Raw genomic sequence first — 12,670 nt, 5'->3', positions numbered from 1 at the left:
GTACTGTACATATAATTATATATTAATTATATATAAATTAGGTACTGTATATATAATTATATATTAACTTAATTTATTGTAACTTTATTATAATTATATATATGCTTTCTGCCGCCTGGCAACACGCTACGGAGATTTTAGGCTAGTAAGTTGAGTTTATTATCGTCTGTACAGTATGTAAATTAGGTACCGTAAGTCTAATACAGCACTAATTTTATACATTTCTTGTGAAAGAAACACTTCTTATTCAACGGCCATAAAAATTATTTATATTAATGATGTCTCCAAAGGTCAAGTTATTTTTATGCGAAAAATTCGTTATTAGAAATCGCGGCCGCCGTTTAATGTGCTGTTCCGCGATGAAAACCAGCTTTAAGCAACGGCGTAGTCGAACGGTACACACTCGGTAAGTAATCCTATAATTTTTTGTTTATAGCATAGTTTATACGGATTACTCCCAAAAAATTATACGTGTTTTGGAAATGTTGAGTCGAATTAGTCTAGAATCGGTTAATTTTATAGAAGAAAACCTTTCGAACAGCCTTAGTCCGTAAAGTTCCCACCTATCGGGCTGCGATTGGCTCATGTATTTAATCGTTCCTACAACGTAATTTTCGGTTAGCGTGGAATGTATCTAAGCGTTATAAGAGAATACTGTATGTTTAAAATCTAAAAAATCGCAATTTGTAACCTTGCAACACTGAAATGTTAATTACTTTATTTTATTTGAATGTTGACATGAAGTGTTTATTTATTTTACGATCATTACTTTAATGACTTATATGTATTTAAATACATTAAATAAAAATACATAAATTTTAGTAAACAGTTTCTTGTCTGGCATTGTATAAATGTAGTAATCAATTATACTATATATATGTTTAATATGCATGTTTGTTTGCATATTTGTATAAATATGTCTATTTGACATATAAATGAATATAGATGATTATACATTTACATATATTAGGGGCTATATCTTTGACTGCCTTCAGTAGTACTATCTTGGTGTTTTGCAATGCTCTCTACATCTCTGTTGAAACTGTAAATAATTGTAAATAATATTTAAGACATTTAATAAAGAATAATTTATGGTAAAAACAAAAGAAAATGCTATTATTTAAAACTATGCAGAGCAAAGTAAAAATGCTAAACTTTAAAGATAAGACATAATCATCTTATTTATTTCTCACAATGAAGTGTAATATAAAGAAAGCCTTGTGTCATTTATATTACAGTTTATTGTGAGAAATAGTCAAATAAGACATAACGCTAATCACTCAGGTAGTGTGGTGTTCTATGAGATATCAAGGATCAAACTTTACACCTTATAGGGCCTAAAATGCTTTAATTTTTGAAATTTGGATATTTCTAGTAGCATACTTGATATCTTTGTTAGTTTATGCAATTTATTTTTGCAAAAATATCCTTGAAATTTGAATAGAAGCAGACTTTCTGTAGAATAGTATGTAGAATAGGATAGAGTTTCTGTAGAAGTCTGCTTATAATAATTTGTCATTGAAATCAATGTAATTTTAAATATATACAGTATATATTTAATAATATAAGTTTGTCTTATATAATATTGTTTATACATATAAATACATATTATTTACATGCATTTTATAGGATATGCAAGAGATGAGAAAAATTCCCATTCCTTCAAATCGATATACTCCATTAAAGGAAAATTGGTTGAAAATATTTAATCCAGTGGTTGAACAGCTTCATCTACAAATTAGATTTAATCTTAAGACAAGAAATGTTGAAATCAGAGTAAGTAATTGTTACTGCAGAGTTTGTAAACAAGCCAAAATATTAATTACTGCATTTTGAATAAAATATCTTTACTTATACATTTGTTATGTTATAGCATAAATATAATCTTTATTAATTAATTCAAGAAATACTGCAATGCATGATATAAATATAATTTTTTTTCAGACTTGTAAAGAAACAAAAGACAAAAGTGCAATTCAGAAAGCAGCTGATTTTGTTCGAGCATTTGCATTAGGTTTTGATATAGAGGTAAGAACAAAGATTGAAATATTTTTATTTATAACTTTATTTACTTACTTTATGAATTAAATATATTGTGGTTAGGGTTTCTCAAACAGGATCCCGGTTGTTTTTTTAACCCAGGAAATTTTTCTTATCCCGAGAAATCCCGCAAATTTCTTAAAAATTCACTTTTTTTGTTATTTTGTGTTAAGGTTGAGGAATTTTGCAAATAGAAAGCATAATTAACTCATTCACTGTCAAAATACATTTGTATTTATTAATTTTAAACCTACCTATTAGTTTTTTTTAATTTTTGCTCGTTATAGCATGTCACAAATGGTCAATAATCAATATATAGCTTATTTGTGGCAGGACTATAAAAATTCTTTACTTGTCGGAACCTGTAATATCTGGAATAATTGTGCTTACGCTGTCTTGAGTTTTAACCATGCCCAGTAGCTTCAATAAATGCCTGACGCCAGATTGTGCAAATTGGGCAAGGATACAAACGAGTACAAAGTCTGCAAGTATGAAGTTTTTCTTCATAAACCTGATTATTAAAGCCAAATGAATTGCCGAATTATCGAGCTCTAAGCTTGATGCCGCTATTAAAGCAGCCAAGGTAGACAAATCAAGAATACTAGAGAGCGAAAGAAGTACTACAATCTCGAAAACGAACTCGAAATCTTCCAGGCTACAGGTGAAAAAACACATAATATCTGTCTTCTCTTAAATGCATTAAACACTATTCCAATCACATCAATTGAATCGGAAAGGGCATTCTCGGTGGCAAGACTTTTCATTACTAAAATAAGAATTAGAGTGAGTTATCGGAGTATTGACCATCTTTGCTTTTTAAAATCTTATAAAAGTTTGCAATATTTTGTATTATATTTTATTTAAAAAACGAAAATTACCTTCTAAATTAGAAGTTCATTTTTTTAATTTTTAACTCAATTCAAAACATTTTTTTTGTTGTTGTTGTATGCAGTTTCCAGCAAACTTTAATTAATTTTTTTCTATTTGTGAAAATTTCTACGTTATTTAAAGGTAATTTTTATTATAGGCCTATAGACCTTACACAGCATTATTAATATGATTTTGGAGGTTACAGAACTTTAAAATTACTTTAAAAAATGGAAAATAATTATATCATTTGATTTCAAGATATTTTGTATACCTTAAAAATAATTAATTCTATCCCGGGAAACAGTTCACTTTTATCCCGGGATCCCGGGACAAGCAAAAGACCAGGAAATGAGAAACCCTAATTGTGGTATTTTGTATTAAATTATAACAGTTTATTATTACATTAATACTTTCAATTGGATTTCAGTCAATGGTATAAAATTATCAGAAGTAACATTTTCAACTATTCTTTAAACTGGATGAATAAACACAAATACCACAATAAATTTTCATTTGTCACCAACACAGATCTTTAATATAATTTAAATTCAGACAAACATTTTTGATCTAATGTTAGATCTGCTTCAGGTCTGTATGGCTCAACTTTCTATTTTGGAATGTACAAAAGAACAATGATGAATTTCAATTCTAAGAATAAATTTGAAAATTCAAAGAAAGTATGTGGCATTTACATTTAGAATAACGTGCTAAATTATACAACAAATATATGTGTGTGTATAAATTGCTGAGAACTTGCTAGTACAGGTATACCTCAACTTACGTCGTTTCGAGTTACATCGTTCCCGATTATACATCGTTTGTCAAAAAAGTATATGGAAAAATAAAAATCAAGTTGAAGTCATTTTATTCAACTTTACGTCTGTCCGCCACAAATATTGAAGTTGTAATATCACTAGAAAAATGTTTAAAGCACATAAAAACATATTAAAATATATACAAGTATGTACTGTACTTACAGTACATACTTGTAAATGTATATAATTCTTAAATTTAGATTACTTTTTTCTGTACTATATTAAAAACTAAAATTTATTTGTTTGTAAAAGCTTAAAATAGATCCTTATTAACCATATATTATTAAAAATGCATTAATAAATAAAATACAGAACCGGGAATGGTAATTTATGGTTTAGCCTAGTTACAAGTAGATTCAGAGACAAATAAATTCGACTTGCGTCACCTCTCCTAGAACCAATTACTGACTTAAGGCGAGGTATACCTGTATATTAAATTCTACCACACAAAATAAATAAAAATTGAATTTTTATTTATTTGTACATTAATATGTGTATTATTGGGATTATCAAAAAATGATTGCCACATGAGATTGTGTTTCTTCTTTGAAATTGATGCATTTCCCCTCCAGTTTGGCCTTGAAAATTTCCAGTGTTTCTAGTGTTCTAATTTGATCAATGTGAAGGGTATGTCTGATAAGACTGGCTTGCTGTAGCTTAGCTTCTACATTCATTTCAGAGGTGTATATGGTTATAGTAGTGGCATTTTTTTTTTTTCTTTTTCTATCTTGCATTTATGTTCCATGAACCTTTTGTTAAGGATCTTTTGGATCAACCAATGTGTTAAATCTCTCTAAAATCTTTCATTATGCACCGAGATATATACTCCCAATGCCCTATTGACACTAACTGCATCTTTGCTATTTGCTGTAGCTTGAATTGAGAAATTACACCTGTATGTTAGCATAGTCCCCTGTTTACTGCTGTCTCCTTGCATAATGCATGCATTTTTTAGGTCATACTCTACCACTGTAGGATTGGGGTTACCTATGCATATAATGTCTTTATTATATGCATATTATATGCATATTTTTTTTCTTTAGGATTGATGTGGTACTGGTACATTCATTCATTTGGTTTGTACTACTGCAAGCTAATCTTTGGATTAATTCCTTAGGGTAACTGTGTGCTGCCAAGGTGTTTTCAATACATTTACATTCTTCCAGTGTGTTAATGTTTGTGCAATGAGTGAATGCCCTTTTAGTGAGGGTTCTGAATGCTGCTAATGCATGAACATCATTAACCCAATTGGGATTTTCGTGTGTATAAAACTTTCCATTGAATTTAAAGTACAATTCAAAAGTCACAATGTGTAAAATATCTGATATGTTAAATTTCATTTTAAACTCCAGATCTCAGATTAGGATATCTGTCATGTAGAGGAAAGCAGACTCTTGACTTGGATGTAATGATATAAAGCATAGGCTCTCTACCTTTTTTTTGGCCTACCGCCCCCTTTTCGGGAAAAATTACTCACCACCCCTTTTCAGAAAAAAAAAAAAAAAACACTGACTCTCGTTCTTGAAATTAATAATGTAACCCATAGTTTTCCAACTTTTTAGTGTCATAGCCCACTTTTTCAAACAGTGATTTGATGGCATCCCTCTTAGATGAAGTATACTATATTATATATTGAAAAACAAGGACAGATTTTTAAAATTACTTTATTAAAAGATATTAACAATATTGGTGTATTGCTCAAAGTTTGATTAACAAATATATATTAGAGAGGTTGCAGCCGACATTTTCAATGTGTAAGCATGTACATTGGATGTTCAGCGCTATCTTCCTATAAGCCTAGAAGTTTGACAATGGCGTTTGGAGCATCAGTGGAATGGGATACAATTTTTAAATATATTTTAAATTTATCTAATTTAAAATATATGCTACCTCAAATTAGTGGCTTGCCCCTGTACATCATACTTTCCTTTAACAGATAGATGACCAGTATGATTCTGTTTAACACCTTTCATGGGAAAATTTTTGAATTGAAATAACATGACTTCTGATTTGCATTGGAAGTTTGTATATAGTTAATTGGGGCCTCCTGTCCCTAAGGTTTCCATATCTTGTCTTGTCTTTCATCTAACTAACTCCATTCTCAAGATTAAAAAAAGACAGATGGATGACAGTGGGAATTTATAGGTCTACAATGTTTACGAATTGCAGCCCAACAACAGCTTAGCTCCAGGAGTATATGTGATCCCAGTGCAGAATGATAGATTTAATCAAAAACTGACATATGTAGGTAAAACAAAAAACAAATAAATCATTAATGCAAAGAATAAAAAAACATAAACACAACGTTAGTAAAAAGAAACTTATTACCTCACTGGTTCAGCACTGGAATTATCATTTTATCAATCAGGATAGACACTGTAAGCACCATATTATTCACAATAAAACTAACAAAGTCAAATAATGCCCAAAATAATAATGAACATTATTTAAAATTAATATAAAAACTTTTCTTGTATATAATTTATGACCATTTTTTTTTTAAGATTAATTTGGAATGTTTAATTCCAATAATATTTGACACATTTTTAATGCATAAATCTAATTTACAAATGTTTTATTTTTTTAGGATGCATTAGCCTTAGTACGATTAGATGAATTATTTGTAGAATCATTTCAAGTTCAAGATGGTATGAAAATGTCTTTTTTTCCTTGCAATCCATTTATAATTATTTTAAAATTTAGATGTCATGTCCTCAATTTAAAATAATTAATATTTTCAATTCATTTCATTAATTGTTTCTAATTGAATGGTTTCTTAGCAAGGTGAATTAGATAAATGAAATGAGTTGTTTTAGTAATTATTCAAATAATTTAATATAGTAGTTTTAAATGGTCTGGGTGATTAATTTTACCATACAGTCTTTGTAAGTCAAGATGATTTAACATGTATTAGTGGCTGTGATAGCTGCTTGTGCAGTTTTTTTTATTTAACTCTTACTGTCATGTGTGCACTAAGGATTTTTATTAAGCCCGTTGTGAGTTCAACCGAGCCCACAATGGGGAGTGGCAAGGTTGAGAGTGACAAGACCCTAGAAATCTGATACAGACCATCCATGAAAAATTCCTGGGGTTTTTGACCATCTAGATTCAATCCCAGGCAATAGCAAGTATAAGGGAAAGGACTACAGGGACCTAAATCCTTCCCATTGACACAAAACAATTAAAACTGCTTTGAACTTAAATGTTTTTAAAATAACATTTTCATGGTGGCAAATTCAGTGTTTCAGATCATCTGTAATGCAATTGTTATGCACATGTTAATAAAAGGTACTTATTAATTATTTGAATATTTTTCATTTTTGAGTTGTCCCCCTCAGTACTTTTAGAGTGACTAGATGGTGATCTGTCCAAATATAGTTCGTACAACACTTATACTCATTGCAGGATGTCACATAGTGTAGAGACACAAGTCTACATTGGATCTAAAAATTAAATTGACAGTAAGTGTTTATTATATGATGAATTAAAAATACAATCAAACCTTTGGTTTTGAAAGCCTTGCTTTTTGAACAGTTTGGTTTAAGAACAAAATTTTGAATGCCATATTTGCCATGGTTGCTGAACAACCTACTCAGCAGAGTTGGCGATCGATGGTCAACTTCCTGTACTTGCTGTGTTAATGAAAGTCAACAACCCGACCAATCAAGGATAGGACTTACAGTTCAGAAGTTTAGTGGTGTGGAGATGGCCTTGTGTCATGATATGAATCATCAATGATGTTGCTATGTAAATTACATTCTGCTCATGCAGGAAAGATACTATTTTCGTTTTCTGTTATTCCGTACAGTTGAATTTAAATCAAGTTTTTAAATTAATAAAATCTCTCTTTATTAACATTTATGTAATNGGAAATGTGTATACAGTCAAACCTCGGGTTACGAATGCCCCTGTTTACGAACAAAATTTTGAATGCCATATTTGTTCCGGTTGCCGTACGATAACTCGGTTTCCAAACAATTACCGATAATTCCAAAAGATTACCGATTTAGAATCATCGATGTGATGACTTTCTACTTAAATTACATTTGAATGCGCATGCGGGAAAGATACAATTTCCGTTTTTCTGTACGCACCACAGTTGATTTTATTAACGCTGTTTTTATTAATTAATTTAAATCAAATTAATTAATAAAAACCACGTTAATTGACATTCACGTAATACAAATGGCATTCAAATATTCATGTTTAAATATGCTTAAGTTAAATTAAATGACAAAAATTTATTAGTATAATATAATACTGTACATACTATAATATTAATATTTAGTAATGATGCACTCAGAACCAATTACAGTGTGATGATAATAAAACAATGAAAACAAATGTTTTGCAAATCATACCTAAATTCAAACTTTCCAGCAAATAAAAGTCATAAATTATAAAGATCAAACGTTTTTGGCCACTAAATTTATCGGCCTTCCTCAGGAAATACAAACTGAAAAAACCATTGTATAAATAGAATGTAGCTGCCTTGAAATTTTAAAAGAACGAAAAATGGCTGTGATGTATTGTGTATGACGTATATTATGAGTCTAGATAGTGTTTCCACGCAGATGATACATGAATGACATCTGTGTTGATGCAGGTTCCATTCCTGCTCACCTTGTAGATCTCCACTGCTTCTAAAATTTTAATACTTTGCCTGTCGAAGACCTTGTGTATTGGCTTGGCCTGGTCCCAATGGGGGAACCCCCAGATCGCTGGTATACCGTGCTAAAGCCATATTAATGTTACCTTTTAGCACATCATATTTATTATCTTTTAGTCTAGCTTGCAGCAATCTTTACGTGAATTCTATGTAAGATAGTATTCTATCAAACCTCTCATCATGTAGGGGGATGTGGTAAATCCCAGGAGCCAGAGCATCCTCAGTGCCGTCCTTTGTGTTTGAGAGAAGGCGGAAAATGGTGGGTTTCCTTTTATAGTTAAGGAGTACGTTTAAATTATTTGCAATCCTTCTATATATGTGATGTAGCATCGGTTTGTAATCTAAGATCACCCGATTTGCTTCCACTTTGTTAACATTGTTATATGACTGCACTAGATATTTGGATGCCAGATTGTCGATAAATGTGCGGTCATATGTGGTTGGATGCTATCGGTTTTAGATGTTCCAGTTCCTTGTTGGTATCCAACAAATGTGTAGAATGGGAGTAGGCTCTGGCCACCGGCGTGCAGAATGCGGATGTCTTATATGACCATGGGTCCACTGAATTGGAAGGAATGAATAGGGGGGAGTAAGTAGCCTTGCGGTAAATTCCTGTGACAAATTTGTTATCAGCTACTTGAATCTTGATGTCTAAGAAATTAATGCTATTACTGCTTTCCTGATCCAACTTTAGCTTTAATCTGTAGCTGTTAGTATTAAATACCTTTAACATCTCCCCAATATCAGGACGTTTTCTCCATACAATTAAAATGTCATAGACATATTGGGTGTAAAGAAGGATGTTATGTTTGATGTTTATTAATGACCGCTCCTCCAATTGTTGTAGGACCAATTCACAGAGATCCCCTGAAATGGGGCTACCCATTGGTACTCCACGTTTTTGGATGTAGGTATGTTTGTTAAAACGAAAACAGGACGAATAGCATAATAAGTGAGTAAGCTCTAATATCTGTGAGTGGTATGATTGTGCATCAGGGATAGAGCTTAGAAAGTAATCTCTCAATGTGCAGAAGCAAGGTTCCAAATGTATAGACAGTTTTTACATTTGGAATTTACCGCAAGGCTATTTACGCCTATCCATGATACATGATATCCAAAACATTAAATGTTCAATCAGACTCAAATAAGGCGAATTTCCAAGCCATTCAAGTACCATGATATTTTTTGCTAAAAAGTCTAGCATAGCAACCTTGGATGTGTGTTTCAGATCATTGTTTCTCTGAAAAATATGCCTTTGAAGGTCCTTTTTTTTTTATGTAAATTGAATTAAATTGGCATCTAGTATATCTCCATAAGCAACAGCATTCATTGTAGAAGTGATAAATCCTAAATTTCCAATGACACTGTAAAAGAAACATTCAGATTACAGAGCCTCCACCATGCTTCACTGTAGGCGTCAAATAGCATTTTCAAGATTGATCTTTTTGGTCTCTACACAGGTTTTTTTTGTTCAAATAATTCAAATGTCTAAAATTCCAGTGGTTTGTTGACATATTTCTTAGCAAATTGCAACCTCATTTTTTATTTGAGTAGGAGTTAAGCATGACTTTTTTTTCTTGTTATTATGCCATTATGGTATTCATGTACTCAAGTTTTGATTATTTTGCCATGAAAAAAAGGTCCTTCAATTCAAACACAGATTTAATTTCTCTATTGCAGTTTTCTTAGGGTCTTTAATTGCTGCTCTTACAATCAACCTGTCTTAATGATTAGATGTTATCTGCTTTCTTACTCTCTCTCACCCTTGATTTTCAACATATCCACTTTCTATATATTTCTTTACAATTTTTCAAATTCCTTTAGCAGATAAATTATGCTGTTTAGAAACTGCACAGAATGATTGCAGTTGTTCATAACTTTTCAGAACTTCCATTCTTTGGACAACTGGTAATTCATTCTATGGAGCCATTGTTACTTTTTACATAACCTCTAATGACATTTTACAAACCATACAATAATTTGCATATGCCAATTTATGCACAGTATTTTAATTTTTGTTTAGTTTAGGGTGTAAACAAAACATTTTGTTTGCGATGCTTTTCAATTTTAAACAAGACTGGCCAAGCCTATCTGATAGCATGCTCCACAAAAGCGAATAAAATATTTTTTTTGTTTANTGATTTTTACAGTTTAAACTATAATGATATGTTAGAGTACTTATCATAATTTGATTTATTTATTAATACTAATTTTATATAACTTATATAGGAAATTCTCATTAATTTGAACTCAGATAGTTTAAAATTGTGTTAGTTCGTAACTATACTTTTATCTCAACCAGGGATTTGGAGTTCTATTTGTTGAGGAATTTGGTTAGTTTGAAATATGACTACTTCATAATTTGAAGTGAAAATTCTGTTTGAACTGTAGTATGAATATGTTAACTCGTTCTTTTAGATTGAAGTATTTCCATGTTATAAGAGAACAAGAGATCAAAAAGAACTTTAATCTGCTCAATATGGCTTTGCTATTACAACAACACATTTTCGGTTGTCCTTTACCAATGGACTACCCTTTTTTCTCTTATCTCACAAAATTTGTCTGGTTTTCAGGATTGCAAGATTGGGGTATGAGTAGCAGACTGAGATATTTGTAGGCTCTAGGCTACTAGATTTGGGCAACTTAATAATTTTTGGGCCTCTTTAAAAATAATTTGGGCTACATTTCAAGGAATTCTTCTTTACTTTTTATAAAACCTATCTGGCAGCCTGTGAGGTTCTCATCAGATATGTTTTGCACAAGTTATATGTTCTATAGTCAAGGTGGATCTCATAAAATTACCAAGAATTAGTAATCATTAGCTGGAAAAATTTAGTAAAGCCTATACTGTAACATTAGATACATGAAAACTTTTAAGACAAAAACATTTTTGATTATTATTATTATACAGTAAAGCGATTGAGTGGTGATCATTTATCTAGAGCAATTGGCAGAATTGCTGGAAAAGGTGGAAAAACTAAGTATACAATTGAAAATGTCACAAAAACACGGATAGTTCTTGCTGACAGGTAATTATTTGTTCTATTATTATTATTTTAAAGATAAGTTCAGTTTATATAATTAAACAATTGCTTTTTTTTTTTAATATTTTAGCCACATACACATTTTGGGATCCTATCAAAATATTCGTGTTGCAAGGACTGCACTCTGTAACTTAATATTAGGTAGGTTTGACAATTTTAATGTTGTACTGTGTCTGTATCAACATCATCTCTAAACCTGATTTATAATTAATTCAAACTATAAATAATACCCTTATAATAGCTGATAATTTTGCATAAGTTAATGATTAGAAACTAATTCATTTGTCCAGAGGTAGGCAGTTATGCCATATTTTGTGTTAATTTTTTAAATTTGAATTTCTGGAAGAAAAGAATTGGCCTAGAGTGGGACTCAAATCTGCAATTCCTGCATATTGTGCTGATAACTTTCTAGTTACATTACCTTGTGTAACTAGAAAGGTATCTGCAGAGGATCCAATGGAGCTTGTCATTGCAACAGCAACACTAAAGAATTTTTTAATTAAAAAAACCTCTTTCTTAAAACATATTACATTAAAATAATTTAAATGTAATTAATTGTTCTCTGAGAACTACTTATTGCTGATAAATGTCACTGAATTTATTACCTTTTTATTTAACAAATTTATTTCTATTTAACAGGTAGTCCACCATCTAAAGTTTATGGAACCATGAGGCAGTTAGCAAGTTGTATGAGCGAAAAATTCTAAATGAATAATAAAGTTATTTAAATATATATCTGTTTTTGTTTATTATTTTAAATAAAATAAACACATACATAGTATTTACATTAAAATATAAAACATCACAAAACTACAAAATTGTCTTCATTTTTCTTTTTCATCATTACAAATACCAGTGACAACCCAAAACAGTTTTCACTTACAGATATGATCTTTTATTTGAGGCTGTGCCTCTGCAAAAAAATGCAAAATGGAAAAATGTCCTCTGGCAATTATGCTAATATAATTTACAATACATTTGAAGTAAACATAAATAGTATATATACATAGTAAATAAAAAAATAAACTTGCTTCCTATATTACTAAATTAACATGTCATTCATTATAACTCCCGAGATTAAAGCAGCAATTCACAGGCATGGAAAGAGCACTTGAGACCAGCAAAATTTTTAGGTTTATGTTGACCAAAAGCATGGCTAAAAAGAGAGCTTAGAAAAATTTAACTTTTCAGTGCTATGTAGTATTTGTTTTACAGCAACCAATGAATAGACA

At 30.6% G+C, this 12,670-nt stretch overlaps 1 protein-coding gene across 1 annotated transcript; it reads left to right on the top strand.

Moving 5' to 3' along the window:
- The first annotated feature begins 1,632 nt into the window (after positions 1-1,632).
- Positions 1,633-12,145, top strand: LOC111620087 (RNA-binding protein pno1-like). The gene is made up of 5 exons (XM_023361931.1): positions 1,633-1,776; positions 6,313-6,373; positions 11,306-11,423; positions 11,509-11,579; positions 12,078-12,145. The coding sequence occupies exons 1-5, from the start codon at positions 1,633-1,635 to the stop codon at positions 12,143-12,145; spliced, it is 462 nt and encodes a 153-aa protein (XP_023217699.1).
- Positions 12,146-12,670: the final 525 nt, after the last annotated feature.

This window comes from Centruroides sculpturatus, unplaced genomic scaffold (assembly GCF_000671375.1).
Source record: "Centruroides sculpturatus isolate CEXI.00-Female unplaced genomic scaffold, Cexi_2.0 scaffold131, whole genome shotgun sequence".
Classification (NCBI taxonomy): domain Eukaryota; kingdom Metazoa; phylum Arthropoda; class Arachnida; order Scorpiones; family Buthidae; genus Centruroides; species Centruroides sculpturatus.
The sequence above is the reverse complement of the archived record's forward strand: the minus strand, read 5'-3'. Positions and strand labels throughout refer to the sequence as shown.